The 20,187-nt window shown below is 53.6% G+C and overlaps 1 protein-coding gene across 1 annotated transcript in view; it reads right to left on the minus strand.

Annotated features, from left to right (window-relative positions):
* COL13A1 (collagen type XIII alpha 1 chain) overlaps positions 1-12,301 on the minus strand; it is a 143,858-nt gene extending 131,557 nt beyond the window's left edge. Inside the window, exon 1 of the mRNA XM_054572678.1 lies at positions 12,005-12,301. Within this exon, the coding sequence (XP_054428653.1) occupies positions 12,005-12,301 (297 nt within the window). The remainder of the gene's footprint in view (positions 1-12,004) is intronic.
* Between the last annotated feature and the right edge of the window lie 7,886 nt (positions 12,302-20,187).

Consider the following 20,187-nt stretch of genomic DNA (forward strand, 5'->3'; position numbering starts at 1 on the left):
GGGGAATCTGCGAAATGGCGATATTAGTGTTTCTGTGAAAAGTACCCTGGAAAGCGTGAAGCACTTACCATGTGAAATTATTAAATGAGTTAATATTAATAATAACAGGTACGCATATTGAGCGGTATATACCAGGTACTGTGCTAAGTGTTCTAGGTGAAACTGTCATTTAATAATTAATTTTTGATATTATTAGAATATGACTTTTGTGAGAACCCACCTGCTGGAGGCTGCGGTGAGATTCTATTTTGGGTTAGCACAGACGGCCCCCAGACTCTGATGAAGCATCCATCTCACGCAGGGCTTGGCGGTGTTGACGTGGCTTGAGCTACATTTGGCAGTGTCAGGTCCTCGGGGTCCAGCCCCAACTCTCCCACTAACTGTGTATTAAGCAAGAGATATGACCTCTCTGGACCTCAGTTTCCTCATCCGTAAACTGGAGTTAATATTAGTTATCTGCTGGCTTACCCAGGGCATTGGGAGGGATAAAATGAAATGAGAGCAGAAAAGAAAAAGAGGTGTCTAGGTGTGAAGCAGGGCGAACACCTGCGGTGCCAGCTTCTTTTCCTTAGTGGCTGGGTGAAGGCTACTTCTCTCCTGAGCTGGTGCCAGGCCTGCCTCCTTCCACCTGCCCTGGTGAGGCTGGTCTGGCCTCATGCACTACTGCGGACATATGGTCATGTTTCCTGCTGTGCCCCTCCCTCTGGGGTAACTCAGACCCCTTCTGCCCACAGAAAGGAAGGTGAGTGAGGGTCCTGCGTGCAAGCTTGCCTTCTGACCTCGAGAATTAAAAGTTGAAAAGAGGAGGTGCCCATTGAAATGACCACACTAGGCAAAGCTCTGGCCCCTGTGTCAGTGTCTGATTACAATGCCTGGCATGGAGCGGGCGCTTGATCCCATCTGCTAGAGCCCTTTCTACCACCCTGTGCCAGGCTGTTACTGGGCCAGCACCCTGTTGGAGACGGAGCTGGCCTTTGAGGGCAAGGCCCGGTCTGGGGTCCCTGATCCACACTTGAACCAAATTACTTACTTTGAGGTCTGCCCACTAGGACCTATCCTTGTGATCCTAGGAGCACATGAGCTCTGGGCTTGGTTTCGGCACAATTTGGAGAGAAGGAGATGGGAGTGGGAGATCATTCCAACGAGGAGCAAAGGCACAGGCAGGACCAGGCCTGCGCAGTGCAGGCTCTGTGGGCCTAATCCCAGGGACCGCAGGAGACGGAGGCCCACAGACCGGGTTTGTTAAGGCGGCAGGCCCCCGTGCGGCTGCATGCCCTGGGGCACAGGCAGCCCAGCAGGGTGAAATCAAAGCGGAGGAAATCTAGACACTAGACACTCAACCCACACCCACCAGAACTGGACTTGCCTGGTCTGCTGGGGTGCGGGGGGAGGGCTGTGTGCTAGGGCACTGGAGGGGGTGACATGGGAGGGGGCGCTTTAGGGACTGCCTTCTGCCTCCCTCCACAGCTCCCTTTGTGCAGTGGACTTGGCGCCTGATCACAGGCTCCCAGGGTCAAAAAACCGGGGCCCGGGGGTCCTCCGGATGCCATTGCCTCTGCCTCTCTGCTTCACCAGAACCACAGGCAGATGTGGCCGCAGGCTCTGCAGATCCGAAAAAGTCAAGGGAAGGAAGGGCATGCCCCTGTGTGAGTTTTCCAGCTTTTGTAGGAGGAAGTCCTTTCTTCCAGCTAACCTAAAGCCCTGCTGCTCCCTCAGGGGAGTCAAGGGACTGGGCTCTAGAACTATGTGCAGGGAGGTGGGAGCCGGGTTAGCATGGGGCCCAGGACTTCAAGAGTTTCAGGGGTCTGGGGTCATCTCTGGGCCGGGAACAGGGTGAAATGGGGATCCCCGGCAACACAGTGGGGAGGGGCTGGGGGTGAGAATGCTGGGATGCAAGTTAGGTGCCCCTTTTTTCCTTCCCTCCCTTTCACAAAGAGGTATTGAGCATCTATATGTGCCAGAGCCATGCACAGTGCTGGGAACACGGGTTTGAACAGAGGAGACATTTCAGCTGCCCTCATGGAGCTTATTCTCTAGGGAGGGCACAGGACTGTCTACAAACCACACACATCAACATGACGCAACCACCGTCATCAGAGAGATGGCTAGAGGAGACGAGGTGCTGAGCACCTTCCTGTGAACAGACTAGTCTGGCTCATCCTCGGGACATGGCAGCTGGGCTGAGATGGAGGATAAGCAGGAACAGACCAGCTGAAAGGCCCAGGTTCAGGGGACTGGCTAAGACTTGACACAAGAATGTGCTTCTTATGAACCTGGCAGGGTCTTGCATATATGAATTCATTCAGCACTCCCAACGACACTGCTGTGAATGAGGAAACTGAGACACAGAGAGGGGAATTAACTGGCATGACAGCACACAGCCAAGAAGCGCAGAGGCAGGATTTAAACCAGGAAGCCTAGCTCAGAGCCCAAGTCCTTCCACTGTGTGTGCCCATGACCCGAGGCGGGGCTGCGGAGAGGCTTGGCTCTTCTCAGGGGATCGCAATATCAAAATCTTATTATTAGAATGCCAAGCACTGCTCAAAGCACTCATTTTAAATTGTTTAATCCTAAAAACAACACTTATAAGAAGGAGGTCCTCTTATCATCACCCCCATTTTACAGAGGTGTAACCCAAAGCACTGAGAGGTTAAACAACTTGCCCAATGCCACACAGCCAGTAGTTAGCAGAGCTAGACTTGAACCCAGCACTCTGGCTCCAGAGTCTGTGCTCTTAGCTGGGACAGGGTATGGCCCTGTGGCTGGACTCTGAAAGGGAGGGGAGGTGAGTCATGATGCTGGAGAGGGTGGCAAGGGCCAGGTGCTGCGACCTCTTTGACCACATTAATGAACTTAGTCTCTTGCTTGAGAGCAACAGGAAGTCACTGAAGAGCGGTAATCAGGGAAACGTGGCGATCGTATTGAGAGTTTTTCAAGATCCCCCTGGCCTCCAAGTGGATGATGAAAGGGGCGGGGCAGAGTGAATGGCTGCCTATAAGTTAGGAGGCTCCTGCTCAGCCCTGGGTGGCCCAGATGGGGAAGGGCAGGCAGTGACGAAGAGAAGAGGACAGGTCTGTGGGAGGCTGAGGAGGCGCGATCCTGGAGTGGGGCCTGGCGTGGGTGCAGCTGGAGGCCAGTGCATTCACAGATGACGGGGTGCTGGGGAGAACTGCGCTTCTTGTTCAGTTTGGACACACTGAGTTTGAGTTACTTTCAAGACATGCTGCAGGGGTGGGATGGCTGGTATAGCGATGGCTCGGGAGCGCTGATGAGGAGCACACACGACACGCGAGCCAGAGCTGCCCAATAATGGAATAGTCACCCGCGGAAGATAGTGAGCGCCCCATCACTGAGAGCATGTAAATCTGAGACCCAGAAATGCTGTGGGGGGTTCCTGGTATAGGGCATAGCCCCCCTCCTCCCAGCATTCTGATAACACGGAGTGGAGAGAGGCTGAAGGTGGCAGGACCACCCTCTGACCTCCCATGTCACCGAGTCTCCCCCTCCACCCAAGAAACCTCAAGTGCCAATGCAGGGAAGTGGACTAAGGCTGTTCCTGAAAAAGCCCCAACCAATGCCCCTTCAGTCAACCCTCTTTCCTCATCCTTATCTCCAGAGGTCACCCTTCCTGTCCTGTCCTACAGGCCACCTTGTCAGAGTGTGACCCGATGCAGGAAACCTCCAGTGATGGCTTAAGAGGCCCCTTCACAAGGCATCTACAGCAGAACAAGCGACTGCAGGTGTCAAACTCCTTGGATGGCAGGATCCCAGGCCTGGGGGCAGCAAGGCCTTTCTGCTGCAGCTTACGGAACAGGTAGGGGCGAGCTCCCTGGCGGAGACTGGGGTACACAGGGAGAGCCTGCCTCAGTAGCAAATGCCTGAGCAAAGGGAAGGCCGAGACAGGACTACGGGCATCAGGGAGCCCAGTGAGGCTGGCGGCAGGGGCAGTGGGGAGAGGAGAGGGCACTGAAGAGGTGGCAGAGGCCCGGTCCCTGCAGACGCTAGCCACGGGAGGAGGGCTGCCGGAACACCCGCAGTAGCCTCCGGGAAGGGAGGCAGGGCCCAGTGTCCCTCTGGAAGGCCGCGCCCAGCCTCACAGGCAGGCAGTTCCGCCCCTTTGTGCAGGGCTTGCCCTTGCCCTTTGAAGGTCCAGAGGAGCCCCTGCTGCCAGCAGTCCCATCCCACCCTTTGGTCACAGAGAGTTTTCTTCAGGGACGCCCCCCCGCCCCGGGGCATGCGGCATGCGGCTGGGACAGCAGGGGTGTCAGCGTGAAGCTGCCGCTGGGGTCTGCTGGCAGCCCCGCCGACACCCAGGAGAGCCGGCAACCAGCCTGCCCAGCCCTCCCAGGCCTGGCCCAGACCCAGCCTCAGTTTCCCTGGGAGGAGCCTGCTGACTTCCTTTACTTTCTGAAGACTCAGCAAGCTGCTTCTGGGAGGGCAGAATCCAACCAAAAGATGTGGGAGAATTCCTGAGGCTTCTCCTAAAACTTCCTTTCTTCTGGATGCAAACCCTCAGTTGATTTTAGTTTTTGAAAATAAAAACAACAAACCAGAAAATCAAACCCCGCCCCACCCAAAAAAGAGGACCTACTGCTTACCCTTCTGTAACCTCTTAGACTTTCATACTGCACGTGGGTGTATGGTACGACTTTCACTGATATCTCATTGTGACCCTCACTACTGTCACCATCTGGCCCTCAGGCACTGCTTGGGACCCAGGTGAGGGGTCTGGGTTGAATCGCACAGGACATTCCAGGCATGGGGCACAGAGAAGTTCTCATGGTGGGGGACTGTCCACCATGGAGCTGGTAAAGACCTTATGCCCAGACCCTCCCCACAGGTTTGGGGGAAGTGGGTCAGCTTGGTGTTCTTTGAAGCTCCCAGGTGACAGTATGTAGCCAGCCTGCCACCAGTTCAGAGCAGGTCTTTGAGGGTGTGCAAGTATGATGAGAAGGAGGAAAGAATAACTTTCAAAAGGTGTAGTTACTATAGAACTTTTACCCTTATGTTGCTCCAAAAAGGGGCATTCAGGCAGCTGCATAGACAGACACACACACACACACACACACACACACACACACACACACACACACAGACAGACATTATATAGTAAGGAAACAGGTGGTAAGAGGGAAAAAGACCAGCCAGGGCGGGATGGCAACACAGAACTGGGAACTGGGGTGCACTAATTCTGCTGCCCAAAGGACTCCGCCATGCCACGCAGGGAACCCAGACCTGGCGCCAGGCTTCCTAGAGGACAGCTCAGTGTCCACGGGGCAAGAACCAACCCATCCCTCCTGGAAAGCCCAAGTGTTCTGGAAACCAAGGCTGGCGACAACAATGGCATCCTTGGTGTCATTCTCACAACAAAGATGGTATTGTGTCAGTTCAGTAAATGCCACATCTGTGGGAGCCCAACTGAACTGAACAGGTCCCCAGCCCTTGGCCTATGCAACCTGCCTTAGCTGACTTAGTGGGGTATGGTACCTTATGCAGGTGGTATATATACTAGTGGCTCAAAATGCCAGCTTTGGGGTCAGGCTGCCTGGGTTCAAGGTTTGGCTCTGCTATTTACTAGCTGTGTGACCTTGAGAAAGTTACTTAACTACTCTAGGCCTCCATTTCCTCTTCTGTAAGAAGGAAATAGTAAAAATGTAACTACTCCACAGAATCACTGTGAGAATTAAATGAATGAATAGATGTAAAGCTCTATATACAGTGCTCAGTAAATGTTAACTATTAATAAAAGTTGTGGGCCTGGCACAGTGCCATCTTATCTCTTCTGATGATGAGTGAGGTAGTTATGCTTCTATTAATCGAATGATTTCATTTAATCCTGTAACAACCCTGGGAGGAGGAAGTTGTCGTCCCCATTTTTTCAGATCAAGACACTGAGGCTGGGTCACACAACTAGTTAGGTCGATGGGACATCAAATGCTGGGATTTTCCCCACTTCACTGTTCTGCCCCAACCAAGATATGCCAGGCAGCCTGGGAAGGTGAGGTGAAGCTACAGACCCTCAGAAATAGGTGATGGGAGGGGCTGGGTGCTCCCAGCTGCTCTGTCTATGTGGGAACACATCCCACTGACTGAACCATCCTCACTTTCCCAGCCTGGACCAAGGGTGCAGCCCTGACTTAAGAGTTAATCATTTCACCTTCTGCTGGTGGCTGTGAAACACCCACCTCCAGGGCACCGTCTCCCAGCAAATGCTGAGCATGCAGCTGGGTCTGGGTGTGGGCGGGGACAGCTGACTGAAATGGCTTCACCAGCCTCCAGCAGGTAGGATCCTGGCTTCTCTGATTCCTGGTTGTGCAGCCTTCACACCTGCCTTCTTTACTATAAACCAGCAACTAATAGGTGAGGGCTGCCTATTATGTGCAAAGTCCCAGACTAGACTCAGTTAGGAACCCTGAGAATAGTTAGCCCTATCCCTGCCATCGGGTTGTGTGTGATCAAATGGAGAGACGAGACATTTAAAGGCAGTAAAGAGGAGGGCAAACTGCACAATGTGTTTGAGGCCGAGCCGTGGACGGCCGATAGATTCCACCTCAGTCTTTGACGCTGACCGGAAGTGGCAGCCTGTGCACTGTGTAGAGAAGGGCTCTGAGGCCTACCTAGGTTCACCGGGAGAGCGCTGAGGGGTCAGGCATGGCTGCTGTGGTGCTGGGATAAGAGAAGTCAACCCGTGCCTGTCTCATCTGTTTTCCTTCTCTGAGCTAGATGTTTGGTGTGGCCAGGAAGTTCTGCAGGAAGTCAAAGCTGGGAGAAAGGCTCTTTTGGGTTGGAGTTGTGTGGTAAGGGTTTCCAGATGGCACTAGAAAAAATCTAGAATAAAGGGAAAAGACATCGTTCTGAGAGTGTCAAATTGTGAAACTCTGCTTAAAGACAGATGGCATCTTTGTTTCCGATGCTTTGACTTTTCCCCACCACCTTCCCATGAGGGCTGGCTACTGAATGAGGTCCTCAGTCTGGCTTGTAGCTACAAGCTAGTTTTAAGATCTTTGGAGAAGCCATAAAACTTAAAAAACTCTCCCTGGCTTTATCTACAGTAAATATTGCTCCGTATTTAGTAAACTTAGAATCATGAAACAGCTCTTTCTCCTGAACACCAACTCACTAGATAGCTGTCTGGAACAGTGTTGAAAAGGATTCTGAGGCAGTAAGTTCAAGGGGAAAGTGTATGACAATTGATTAGCAATGTCTACTGACGGCCAGGGGCTGGAGAGCGGAGACAATCAACTATTGTCTGAAAGGGGTCCTACCCCTGGCTTCTCTGATACCTGGCTGTGCAGCCTTCACACCTGCTTTCTCATCTGTAGGGCAAGGGCACGGGCACTGGACTAGAGAGGCTTCGAGGACCACCTCTCTATCAACACTCCTCGTCATTTGCTGGCCCCTACGTCTACTTCATGGATCTAGTCATTTCTAATCCTCCATGAAAGGAGGAGTAGTTTTCGGACTGACATAGTGGAGTCCTTGCTGCATATGAGGGCACCTGGATAAAGGTCTGTTCATTTACTGAGGTGCAGGCAGCTGTGATCTCCACAGGGCACTACACAAGCCACGCCCCGCACTGTGTCACACACACACACACACTTTCCCTTTAAGAGCCTGCTCCTGCCTCATCCCAGCATTTCAGTCCTAGGGGAACCCATTCAAAGCCCCAGTCTCTCAGCCACTGCTTTGATCTCTCCCCTAAATGGTCCTCTGGAAAGGACCCAGTAAAGGGCCCCTGTACACACCCTACAAATGTGAGGCATTGCTATTACAATGTTGTTCTTATTGTATTTAGGGATGAAGGAGTCTGCCTCGGGTCCCTCAACATTCACCTTGAAGGTGGCTGCTGACACCCCTTGCTCCCCCTTGGCCTACAAATGGATTTGGCCATTTTAAATTCCTCTCCCTCCCCTTTCACTGCACACCCTCTGCCCAGCCATAGGTGACATCTGATTGCCTCCATTTGGGACATTCCAGTTTCTCTCTTCACAGCAAGCACATCAAGTAACAGCAGCTGGAGTGCTCATTAAGGGTCCCAGACCAGGAGAGAGGAGCTGATGGGGGAAGAGTTGGGGCCTGAGGGCTGGAAGCCACACTCCCAGCTCCCCGAGAACTGGCCCCCCGCCCCATCCTCCTCTCCTGGCTCTGACCCTCCCCTCCCAGTGGCTTGGCCCTTCTGCTCACATCTGCCTCCGGCTTGCCTCATTCCAGGCTCCTCTCCTGCTGGGTCCCCTCAGCCTTCCCTGACAGTTCCCCCTTCCTCCTGCCTCACAGATACAGTCTGTGCCCCAGCGCACTGCTTCCCGGTTTCGGGGGCGGGGGAGTGAGCGTGCCCCCACATTCCTGCCTCCAGGCCAACGCACAGGCTGTGTGCCTCACCAGGTGCCCTGCCCAACACCCTTCTTCCATCCTTCGGGGAGCAGCCCACGCCCACCTGCTCCGGGACTGCCTGCCTGCCCCAGGTCCCTGGGAGCCCTCTGCAGGCACTCCTGTGGCCCTGAGCGTGGCCTCTGGTGGTGGCGCCTTGCAGTGCCATCTTCCATTTGCGGTGCCATCTTCCATTTGGAGAGCCTCGCAGCATCCCCAAGAGGGAGGCGGGGGCCTGGGTCCGACAGAACAGGAAGCTGAAGCTCCCAGGGTGGCAAAGCCCAGCCTGAATCCTGGGTCTAGGCCCCCATGTTCACAGGGTGTCTGTGAGCCCCTTGAGAGCAGGGACTCTCTACACATCCATTTCATAGGCTTGTTCTTTAACAAAACCATGTCCTCCGCTCTTCTCTGCCATTTTCTTTTCTCCCAGGAGTTTCCACCAGTTCCAGTTCTCCCTTCTCTGCTGCACCCTGTCCTCACCTTTGCCCTTTGCTCCAACTTGGGAGAACATACCTCAAAAACAAAAGGTCTAGGATGGAGGAGGGGCCTCGAGTTGCTCTGGGGCCACCTTTGCTGGCCCAGGAGCATCCTGCGTGACGCAACGCTGTCCCATAGAACTTTCTGTGATGAGACATGCGCTGTCTGCCTGTGCTGTCCAGCCTGGTAGCCACTAGCTACAGATGTCTACTGCGCACTTACTTGAAATGTGGCTGGTGTGACTGAAGAACTAAATTTTAAATTTTATTTCATTTTATTTAATGTAAATGTAATGAGTCACACGTGACTAGTGGTTACCATATTGGACAGTGCAGCCCTCAAAGTGTCCCTTCATGAGCCCCTGGACTACATGCCACACCCAGGAGATGCCCCCCAGGGCCATGTCTACACAGACTAGACCACATACCCCTGCTACCCACAGGAGAGCTGTGTCCCTCTGGTTCCAGTGCCCTTTGCTACTGACCTCAGGTTCCACCACTGTAGCCTCCATTTCCATTCACTCCCCTCTGACCCCACTTGTACCCCTACTGTGGGTCACACTCCCTTCTGGCCTGCACTAGCCTCTTGTTTGACCTCCCTGATCTGCCTTCAGTTCCCATTCTAGGGACATTACTGCCCCCCTCTAGACCTTCCCATGGCTCCCTGCTGCTCCTACACAGATGAACGGTCTCTGAGGCCCCTCTTGACCTAGGCCACCTGCCTCTCCCCGGCCACCTCCTGCACCATGCCGCCTTCCCAGCCCCCAGGGCCGCGGGCTTTCTTCAGTTCCCCAAGGCAAACTCCAGAAGCTGCTCCCTTTGCCCCTAAGAACAAGGCTCCCACCCTCTTCACCTTTTGCCCGGAAAACTCCTATTTGCACTTTAAGACTTTGCTTGAAAATCACTTTCCCAGGAAACCACCACCATCAGGTGTGTTGCCTGTTGACACATTCCCCAGGCCTCCTCTCCTTCCATCATCAGCATTTGTCCCACGACATAGTCCCTGCCCACTTTCTTCTTTGTGCCCTATTCGTCTATACTTTTAGGAAGGCGGATGTGTGTCCACACCACTGGGCCCACAGCTGGCTCTCGGGAAACATTTGCTGAATGACTGAGTGAGAATGGATGAAGAAGCTGGCAGGACATAGTGGAAAAAGCACCAGAAGCAGGGTCAGGGGACTTAGGTTCTGGTCTTGGCTCTCGCCACGTGTCCCTGTGTAACCTCCGGCCCCTCTCTGGGCCTTAGTTCCCCCGTCTGTGAAATGGGGTCAGTTCAGATGCTTTACAGATGAGAGGTCCCAAAGGCAGTGGGACAGACACGAAGCTGCAGTTTTGAAAAGAGGACTCAGCACGTCAGACCACAGTGTCAGCTCGAAGGCCCGGAGAGCATGAGACTTGGCATGGCTAAGTCTCAAACAGAGGAAACAAGGATCTGGGAAAGGACTGGGGCATGGCCCGGCCAACAGGAGGGGCCAGGAAGGGGAAGGGATGATGAGAGGAACTGAGCGAAAGTCACAGGGTCTGATGCTGGTCTCTCAGCAAGGAGCACCCCACAGCCACCTGGAAGAGCCCTAACTGCCCGCACACGCTCTCCACTGCACAGCCAGTCCCGCGTGCACTCGCAGGCAGACCACAAAGGCTGCCTGCTTGCATTGCTGAGCCTAGAGCCCCCTCCCCCACCCCCATTCCAGGGGACTGTGGCGGCCAGGCGGCCCTCTGGATTCCCTGGGCCCTGGCAGAGCATGGGAATGAGCTGACAGCAGCAGTCATGGGTGAGCCACCGGCAGCAGTAAACTTGCCCTGTGGCCATTCTCTCTGCTCTGGCCACGTGGCCTCCCTCTCCTTGACCACTCTGGACTACTGCTTTGGCAGGTACCAGCCTTTGCCTGGTAGGGGCACCTGAGAGGGGCCAGGCTGCAGGAAACTGGCGCATCATTCCAGAATGGCGACAACACCACTATGGTCAGAGACGGGCTTTTATGCTTGCCATCGGCACCACCACTTTGCAAGCTCAGAGAGAAGAAGATATGTGTCCCAGGTTGCACAGCCTCTGAGCAGCAGGGTAGGAATAAAACCGACGCCTGCTGGACCCAACCATCCTGTTCTTCACTATCCTGCCCCACTTCTTACTAAGAGGCCCTCCCAGTTTTTCCGATGGAAACCTTCCGTGGCCAGCCTCTTGCAGGACCTCTTCCCAGATGGCTGCAGCCCTTACCTGTGGTTCCTCCCCTTTATCTGGGCCCTGGGTACCCTGTGCTGTCCAGGTTCATAACTTACTAACCAGGCCTCATGTTCTCCCCCAGCCTTTTCTCTGATCACACCAGTAAGACTGCATGTCCCTCCTTCCTGGAGAAGGTGGGTCTTTTGATGTACTCCCAAGATTGCCATGGTTGAGAGGCACTGGTGACTTTTAATCCACTTGTGTTTATGAATGTTTTGGAACTGGGAGAAAGCTCAGCATCCTTTTCCCAGAAAGACACCGTTCCAGAGAGCAGGAAATAAGAAACCCAGTTTAGGAACAAGAGGGCATGCAGAGCCAGGGAGACCCACACCTGGGCCCCAGTGGTCTGGGGCAGTGGGCAGGGACCAGGACGCCACCAGCTGCAAGAACTGCCCCTTCTGGCCCCCTCAGCCCCTTGGATGACTCACTCCTTCACTCTATCGTCCAAGAGGAACGCTAGCAATAAAAGGCAGGACTGATCCTTCAGGGATAGATGGGGAGGGCCATGGGCACCCAGCAAGCCTCGGCCCGGGGCCACGGGGCACACTTCCCGCCGCGTGGGCGCTGGGCGGCTCTCACACTACCCTGGCGGGGTGCCGGATGGGAGAAATGGAGCTTGGCCGCCTCCGAGAGCCTCGGCGCTCCATGCTTTGCTCCACCTGCCTCGGGTGCCCAGGAAGCTCCCAACCCCGGACGCGGGGGGCGCCTGCCGGAGTGGGAGAGTGAAGGGGTCCTGCGCAAGCCACTCAGGTCCTTGGGCTCCCTGGCAGGGCAGCGTCCTTCCCCGCCCCCATCCCCTCCTCACAACTCGGGCGCGTCCGGGGGCGCACCGCGCGGCGCGGATAGAAAACTCCCGCGGGCACTGGCTGGTGGAGAGTTTGGAGGCTGCGCGAGGGGGCGCCGCGGGGAGGGATAAAAGCCAGCAACAAAGAGCACAGACCTCATCCAGCAGTTGGTTAACTCGTCCCAAAATAGCCGTCTCCATTTGCTGCTCCCCACACTCCGCTTCCAGGCGCAGCACCCGGGCCTGCAGCTCCGCGGTCCGAAAGTGGGCGAGAAGGCTGAGCGCGAGCGAGCAAAGGGTCAGCGCCAGCAGCCCGCAGGACCCCGGGCTCGGCAGCCGCGCGCAGCGCTCAGCCGGCGCCACCGCCAGAGCCGTCAGCGTCCCGGGAGCACCCAGCTCGCCAGGGCCGCGGGCACCCGCGGCTGCAGCTTTGCGGGCGCGCTCCGCTACCATCCCCTCGCGTCTTGAGAATCAATAAATAAATAAATAGAATAAATAAAGGCGAGAGCCACTGCCCAAAGGCTCGATCCAAGCTGCGGGGCAGGGGGAAAGGGCTTGTGTCGCTGGAAAATGTCCCTTTCTTTTGCTCCCGGCAAAGGGGATGGAAAAATTAGCAGCAGGAGGGGAAACGCCGATAAAACACAACCAGCGGTAATCGGGGTACGCCCAGGTGAGAAAAAGTTACTTCGACGAACGTTCCAAGTTCAGGAAAGTTAGGGGAATCTGGCCGGCACTCCTCTCCGCCCCGTCTTTCCTTCAAGTGTCTGCAGAGTCCTCGAGTTGATTCTGCACAGTCGGTGCTCCTTAGTGTCTTGCGTCTCCCCGGCGAGCCAGTTTCAGTCCCGGAGCGAAGGGGCGCAATTAGAGGGCCCCATGGGCAGAGGTGGGTCGTGGCCGCTGCCGAGGAGCGCTGGGGCCGATTCCGGCGTCTCTGTAACTTGACACACTAGTGGCGGCTGCACGGATCGGATGAGCAATCCGTGCTACTTCCCAAACTAATCTCTCCCGCCCCACTCCCTCCTCCTCCTCTCCTTTCCTCCTCCACCTCCTGCGGGGCCGACGGCTTGGATTTGTTTATTTATTCAAACTCGCCCGGGGTGGGGGGCGTGGTGTGCAGGGGCCGCTGCCCCGAGCCACCGGCCCCGGGAGCAGCCTCTCCCGCTATCTCTGCCCCTTTGAAGTGACGCGGGGTTATTTATAGGCAGGAAGGGGGTGTGGAGTGGAGCTTGGGGCTTCACTTCTCTCCCTTTCTCCGGATTCACACCGAGAGCCCTCTTCGCCTTCCACCGAAGTCAGGACCAGGCATCACCCTACTTTCGGACTAGTTGGCAAAGCCAGCCTTTGGGATCCTCCAAGGAGCCCTGCTGAGTTACTGCCGGGCATCTAGAAGGATCTCCACCTTCTGAGCAGGAGGCTCAGAATCCCTTCGGAGGCCATTGCGCTCCTCCCGCCCCCCCACCCCACCCCGCCCCTCGCCCTGTCTCATCCCTTCCCTGACCCCCCCACTCGCTCCACCTTCGGCTCTGTGCCTCCTGAGTCCTGCGGTTTCCCCAGCGCCTTTGGCGGGGCTCATTCGGCCAACCACGCCTTTCCTGGGGGCGGGGGTCGTGTGACAAGTCGGCCCTCCAAGGGGGCAGCAGAAGTGGTGTCCTTTTCTCTCCTCCAGGACCCAGACACATCAGAGGTACAGGAGAATAAAAACTGAGCACAGGAGGGGAGGGGAGGCAGAGGTGCAAGAGGGTATAGGAGGGATAAATGGTAATGAAAAAAATAATATAAAATAATGTAACGTAAAAAAAATAATGTAAAGATAATGTATAAAATAAATAAAAATTTAAAACACTGAGCAGAAGGGCTCATTCGAGGGTATCTGAGCGGAAGGTCCTGCTGCCTCGCAGTCCTGAGCCTCCCTTACTTCCCGCCATTGGCCTGAGACCCAGTCCGCCCCTCTGCGGTCAGACCCGCCTGCGCCGCCGCCCCAGCCGCCGGGAGCGAGCCGTTCTCACACACTCCCGCTCCTCCCCTGTGAGTCCTTCCTACCTTTGCTCCCTCCTGCGGTCGTTCCCGATACCCCCGTAGAAGACAGCTGCCCCAACGGCATTTCCTAGTGTCCTCTCTTCTCTTGTCACCTCTCCCACTTGAAGTACCATTTGAATCCCAAGAGACTTTATCTCCTTGGGCGTCTTGACATTCCTGCAATGAGGTGGTGGGAATGAGTTTATGCAGAAAGCCTGCTTCTCAAGAACAGCGGGCAGGAGATAAAGGGCTGGCCCTTGAAATGTGACATGGGGGTAGGGGCGACAGGGGTGTTGTGATTCCGTTTTACAGGGTGCGCCACCTTCACATTTTATATATTTACCTAATTGAACTTAATGTATAATACAGTATCACGGCAACACCTATTAGTGTTGTACATCTGAAAGAGTAACATAGTACTTACAAATAATAAGTGTTAATAATGTTGCCTGTTGGGTCAGTCAGCCACTATGGAGAACTACAAGGATAGAAAGTGATGCTGCGGAAAAGGGCGGGCAGCCAGGAGCTCTGGGTCGGGCATTTCTTCCACGTGGGGCATGGGGTAAGTGCGCCTCTGCTTCCCTTACCCTGTGATGGGGTGTCTCCAGTGGGCAGTACGGAGTAATCCCTGAGAGCACACGGGGGTGTTGAAGACCACCAGGGGGCGCTAGAGAATTTCTGCACTGAGAGCTACATGGCTGGGGATTCAGGGACTTGGATTCAGCACTTCTGCAAGGGTAGTGGGAATGGAGGAATTGTACTGAGGAGTGAGTTTCATCCTTCCTTAGTCCACGAGCTGATTTTTTCCCTTTAAGGACTTTAGGAGCCCTCAAGAATTCCAAGGCAGTGAAACCTTAAGGGTTTGGGGCTGCCGCAACCTACCTCTGTGATTGGGAGCTGAAGGAGAGGCATACAGGGCTAACCTGACTGCAGCATCAGAAATGACATGTTCAGACCCTGGAGACTTCCAGGGCAACTCGAGTCAGAGACATCGGGTGTAAATCACAGCTCTGACGATAACCTAACATCTCTGAGGGTTTTTTTTCTCATTTACAAAATGGGAGAACTTAAGCTTGGGAGAACTTATTGAGGTAGTGCATGTAAAGCCCTTAACAGTGTCTGGTACATAATAGGTGCTGAGTAAGTGTTATCAGCTTTGTTCTTCAGGAATTCATGGCTACTAGTGCCAGCTAAGACACAGCCACTTTTGGGCTCTCAGTTGTGAAACAGGAAGAAATTTCAGCCCCAAGAGGAAGCAAATGAGTCACAGTCTCCCCTCACCAACCCCCATGAACTGATAGCTGGGGGCAGTAGCCTGTGGGAGACAGCCTGAGTGGGGGGCCCTGTCCCCACATGTGCTTTCCCTTCGTCACGCACTGACCGAAATTCTTACTCTGGGGACTTCTCCCTTCCTGTTAAGCATTACCTGTCCCAGGCAACTGAGCTCATCATGAAACCTTTTTCTGCAGAAGTGGGATCTGGGACCTAGAGACACAGGAGTGAAAAGACCTTTTATCCAGGAGCTCAGAGTCCAGTAGAGAAGATAAGATACATTTAGAAACAACTGCGACAACAGGCAGACAGTGAAAATCCACAAAACAGAGTGAAGGCCACAAGAAGGTGCTTTGTGGGCTCCCAGGAAGAAGGGCAGGGATCCTGTGACTCAGGAAAAGTCCCTAGGAAATAGGCTTTCTTGTGTCTAGCAAGAGAGGCTTCCGATGCTAACCCAAAGAGTTGGACTTCAATCTGTGGCCATGGTTACGCTCCTAGATAAAAATGAATATTCTGGATACCAGACTGGAAAGCTAAGAAAAACATCCCTGTGTATATAGCCTGTACTATTCCTCAAGCATTTTCTGTGTTTTTCTGCTTCTACATATTTGTTTCTGCTGGACCCTCTGCCAGGAAGTTTTTCCTTCAGTCACCTGTTCTCTGTTCCTTACAATGCTGCCAACTGCTCCAAGCTCAGTTTTATGGAACCAACCCCCCTTCCCTTCTTCTTGCCGTGGCATTGACAACACCGACTGTTCCCATCCGGCTCCTGAGACCCCGCTGCCCTGTCTACTCCTGTCTCTCTGCCTTGACTTTCAGTCCTCCCTGAAGAGTCCTTTTTCCCTCCTCATGTCAAAATGGTGGTCACAGCTCCTCAGAACTTTGTCACAGAGTCTCTGCTGGGCGGTTCCACCCACAACTCTTAACCTGGCATATCAGAATCACCTGTGGAGACCACAGAAGCGTGGACACCTGCGCCCCTTCCCCCTTCTCCTCATATCTGTAGCTCACTTTCCTTTGGGGAACCCTCTTACTCTCAATCCATGTGGCTTCGATAAGGTTGACCCCATGCTCAGCTCTCAGGAAGTGAACAAATCTATCTCCCCTGGCTACAGTCATTGGGCCAGAGATGGGCGTGCGGCCCAGGTCAGGCTCATGAGAATCAGGCTGCAATGACTGTGAAAGGGTAAGTTTCTTTGTGAATGGCTTCCTAAAAGAATAGCAACTACTGCAGGAGGCATCTTGCCACTGATCTTAAAGATCTTGCTTGAGACTTATACAAACATAGGAGGCAAGGCACGGGGCAGACAGGCTGAGTCCTGAGGATGTTATTTAGCCTCTTGGATCAAACTGCGCCGAAGCTCATCCATGCTTGCAATTTTCAATCACAGGAGTCATTGTTGCTTAAGTCACTTTGAGTTGGGTTTCTTCTCTTGCAAGCAAGAGAACCCATAGTCACATATAGTCACCCCAACTTACCGAGTCAGAATCTCTTTTTGCTGAGAGTAGCAGCACAAGGAAGCCCAGGTTCCATCCTGTTTTTAGAAGCTTCCAGAGGGACTGGAATGTACCCAAGGCAGCAGGTCACCACACTGTGCCTTCCCCCTGGGAATACTTGACCTCTTGACCTCCAGTTTCTGTCTCTCTGATGAGGACTCTCCCATGCAAACCTGCATCCCACATCCCCATCCCTGGCACTTCTCACCCATGTCTGCAGCTGCTTCCTGGAGGCTTTGTTTGGAGCTCCCAAACCTCACCTTACCCCAGTCATCGTTCCTTTACTCTGCCTCCCCTGCCTTCCCTTGGCTTGTGACATTGGTGGCCTGGATGATTGCTTTCTCCTCACCCTTACCTGCTTCACTCAGTTGGGACCACGTCCTATGGATTCCACATCTTTAGTTTCTCTCAGGTCTGTTCCTCCTTTTGGGCTTCTCTGCTCCCTCCTACTGCCTGCTCCATGCCCAGCCTTTAAACAGGCCCCACTTTCCCGCATGGTAGCCACAACGAGAAACCTAACCCAAGGAAGCCTGGCCCCAGGACCTGCCAGAATGTCCCCCAGGCACTACAGACTCCTTATTCTTTTCTCTTCCCCAGCCTTTATGATCACTAGCATGCTATTCCTGCCCCTCAGCTCTGCTTCTGACTGCTGCATATAGGGGACAAGATAGGAGAGGCCTGGGCTCCTGGTGGCTTCATGGAGGTCAGTTACCAGGCAAGCCAAGACTTTCTTGTTACTGAGAAGTAACCTATCTCATTTGAGCCACTGTTACTCTGTCTTGTGTCTTGTGCAGCCTAAACCATGTCCTAACTATGACCTGTGTCTGTCCTCACCACTAAGCTGTGAGTTTCTAGGGAACAGGGGATGATTGTATTCATCTCTATATCCTTGGCACTCAGCACAGTGTAGGTGCCCAAGAAATGGTGGTTCGAATGTATGAGTGAGTGAAGGAATAAATGGTTGGGTGGATTCTAGTTCTGGCTCTTTCCTAATTATATTACTTAACCTGTGCATCTACTTCCACATATGTGAGAATTTAGAGATTGATGGGCAAGGAAGGAAAAGGAGAACTGGAATGTGTAAGGGCCTTTCCAGCTCCAAGATTAATCCATTCAGCAAATCTTTGTGGAGCACTTCTAGTGCCAGGCCCTGAGCTGGTGCGGGGGGACACAATGGGGAACAAGGCAGGCTAGTGGTGGAGGCTGCCAGGGGTAAGTGCTACAATGCTGGACATAGAGGGTGCTTGGGGAACATAGAAGAAGAGCCCCTATAAGCTTGGAGGATGAGGCCTCAAGGATGGGCAGAGTTAGATAAAGAAAGGGGTACAGGCAGGGCAGGTCAAGCAGAGGAACCTGCTTGTGCAAAGGCCTGGAGATGAAAAAGAGCATGTGCTTTGGGGAAATGGTGAGTGGTTCTCTGTGGCTGAAATATGGAAAGCAAAGGGAAAGGGGTGGGGCTTATGCTGAAGTGGTGGGTGGGGCCAGGCAGGATAAGGTGTTTGGATTTTTTCCAGAGGACAAAGGTGGCCATTGAAGGGGCTGTGCTCCTGTGCTGGGTGTTGGAAGCTACTGACCTGCACCAGAAAGAGGCCCTCGAGAGCACGAATGAGGCCAGGTTCGAAGGAGAGATAAGATGAGCAAGGGCTGAAGCTCTCAACCTTGCCTTGGTACAGGCTCTAAAATTGAATTTGTTTGCCCCAGGTCAAGGACAGTAGCACGCGGTGTCTCTGGGGAGAGTTCTTTAGTTCTTTGGGGTGTTGTGGGCCAGCCCGAATCTCCTGCTTGGAGCCGCAGACCAGACATTTGGAAATGCTTTTCCCTGAGTCCCCATTTCCTTCCCATTCAGCCACGCCAATCAGTTCACTGGCTGTGACTCTGCAGAGTAGGGGATGGGGGTCGAGGGACAGGGGCTACAGATGTGCGGGGGAGGGACAATCTGCCCAGGAGGCCCTGGGAGTTTTATTAACTGGAGCCAAAGCAAACTTTGTCATTAGAGAGCAGAGCCAAGTGTGGAGGTTGTGCTGATGAAAATGCTGGAGACCCTCTTCAGCAGGCCAAAGTGCTGGGAGGAATTTGGGTGCTATGGTTTCAGGCTATGTTGACTGTGTGCACGTGTGTGGGGGTGTGACACCAGCTGCCATCCATCTAGTGTCTCACTGTGTGCACTTGCCTTTATCTGGTCTTGTGCTTTGGAACACATGAGATCATGCCCATTTCTGCACACACACACACAAGCAGGCAAATGCAGGGGAGGTCAAATGCTGTCGTTTACCAGGGCTGCTCCATAGTACAAGTGGGCTGGCTCCAAGCTACTCCAGGGGTGTGTGTGTGTGTGTGTGTGTGTGTGTGTGTGTGTGCGTGCGCGCATGTGCGCAGGTGTGGATATTTACCCATTCATGTGCCCAAAAAGGGGCTTGTGCAGACCTCTATGTATGTCATCTGCTTTGGTCTAGATGTGTATACAAGAACATACACATGCTCTTGAATGGTCAGGACCCCAACCATATTTAGGAATGATAGTTGGGGATAGTAACTAGGGACAGTATTTCAGTCATCTATAGCTGCCCCCGAACTTAGTGACTTAAAGAGAATGACATTATTTTTCACAATTCTGTGAGTTGACAGGGTTCAGCAGAGTGGTTCTTCTGTTCCAAGTAGTGTGACTGAGGTCACGCCTGTGGCTGCATTGGGAGAGCTTGGCTGAGGCTGGGACATTCAAGATGTCCTCTCGTCCCTCAGGAGCCACTCTAGGTGGCCTCTCATCATCCCATAGCCTATCCTGAGCTTCTTTACTGAGCAATGACTGGCTTTCAAAGAGAGAGTTCCAAGAAGACACGTCCCATTGGGCAAATGCTTATTGACACCTCTGCTTCTGTGACTCTTGCTAATGTACCATTGGCCAAAAGAAATCACATGGCCAAGCCCAGATCCAAGCCCAGGGAAATATCCAAGAACCTAACTCCAGGATGTGTGCTCCATTGGAAGCCACAGATGTAACTGTCTACCCCAGATATGGGAAGAATGCCTGTTAGGGTGGGCTAGTGGACCTATGTACAGAATCACTTAACCCTGAAAAGTAGAATTTGGGGAATGTTATGGTTAGCGAAGTCCAGGCCCAGTGCCCAGGTCCTTCCCAGACCAGTTCTCTACTGATGACCTCTGCAGGAACAGCTGGAGGCCCCAAATAGCCCATAGTCCCTTGGTCTCAGGTGATTTTAGAATAATTCAGCAGAAGTCTCAATCTTGGCCTCATTCTAAGGTAAAGCACTGGAAAGCCCTGGGACCCAGTTTCTGTTCCCTTAGAGGCTGTTCTGAGTGGTGTCATGGGTGTCACTGTTTCCTACCTGTGTGATCGTCGATGAATTATGCAGCCTCTCTGAAGCTGTTTTTAAAGTCTGAAACATGAGGAGAGAAATCCCTATTTCCTAGGGCCATTGTGAGGACTGGATGCAATGGTGCATGCTCAGTGCCATGTTAGTACTTAACTTACTGCGAGACTGCCATTGCCATATAACAACTGCAGACACTGGGGACATACAACAAAGACCAAACAG

This window comes from Pteronotus mesoamericanus, unplaced genomic scaffold (assembly GCF_021234165.1).
Source record: "Pteronotus mesoamericanus isolate MK-2021 breed Mesoamerican mustached bat unplaced genomic scaffold, CSHL_Meso_final contig_24, whole genome shotgun sequence".
Classification (NCBI taxonomy): Eukaryota; Metazoa; Chordata; class Mammalia; order Chiroptera; family Mormoopidae; genus Pteronotus; species Pteronotus mesoamericanus.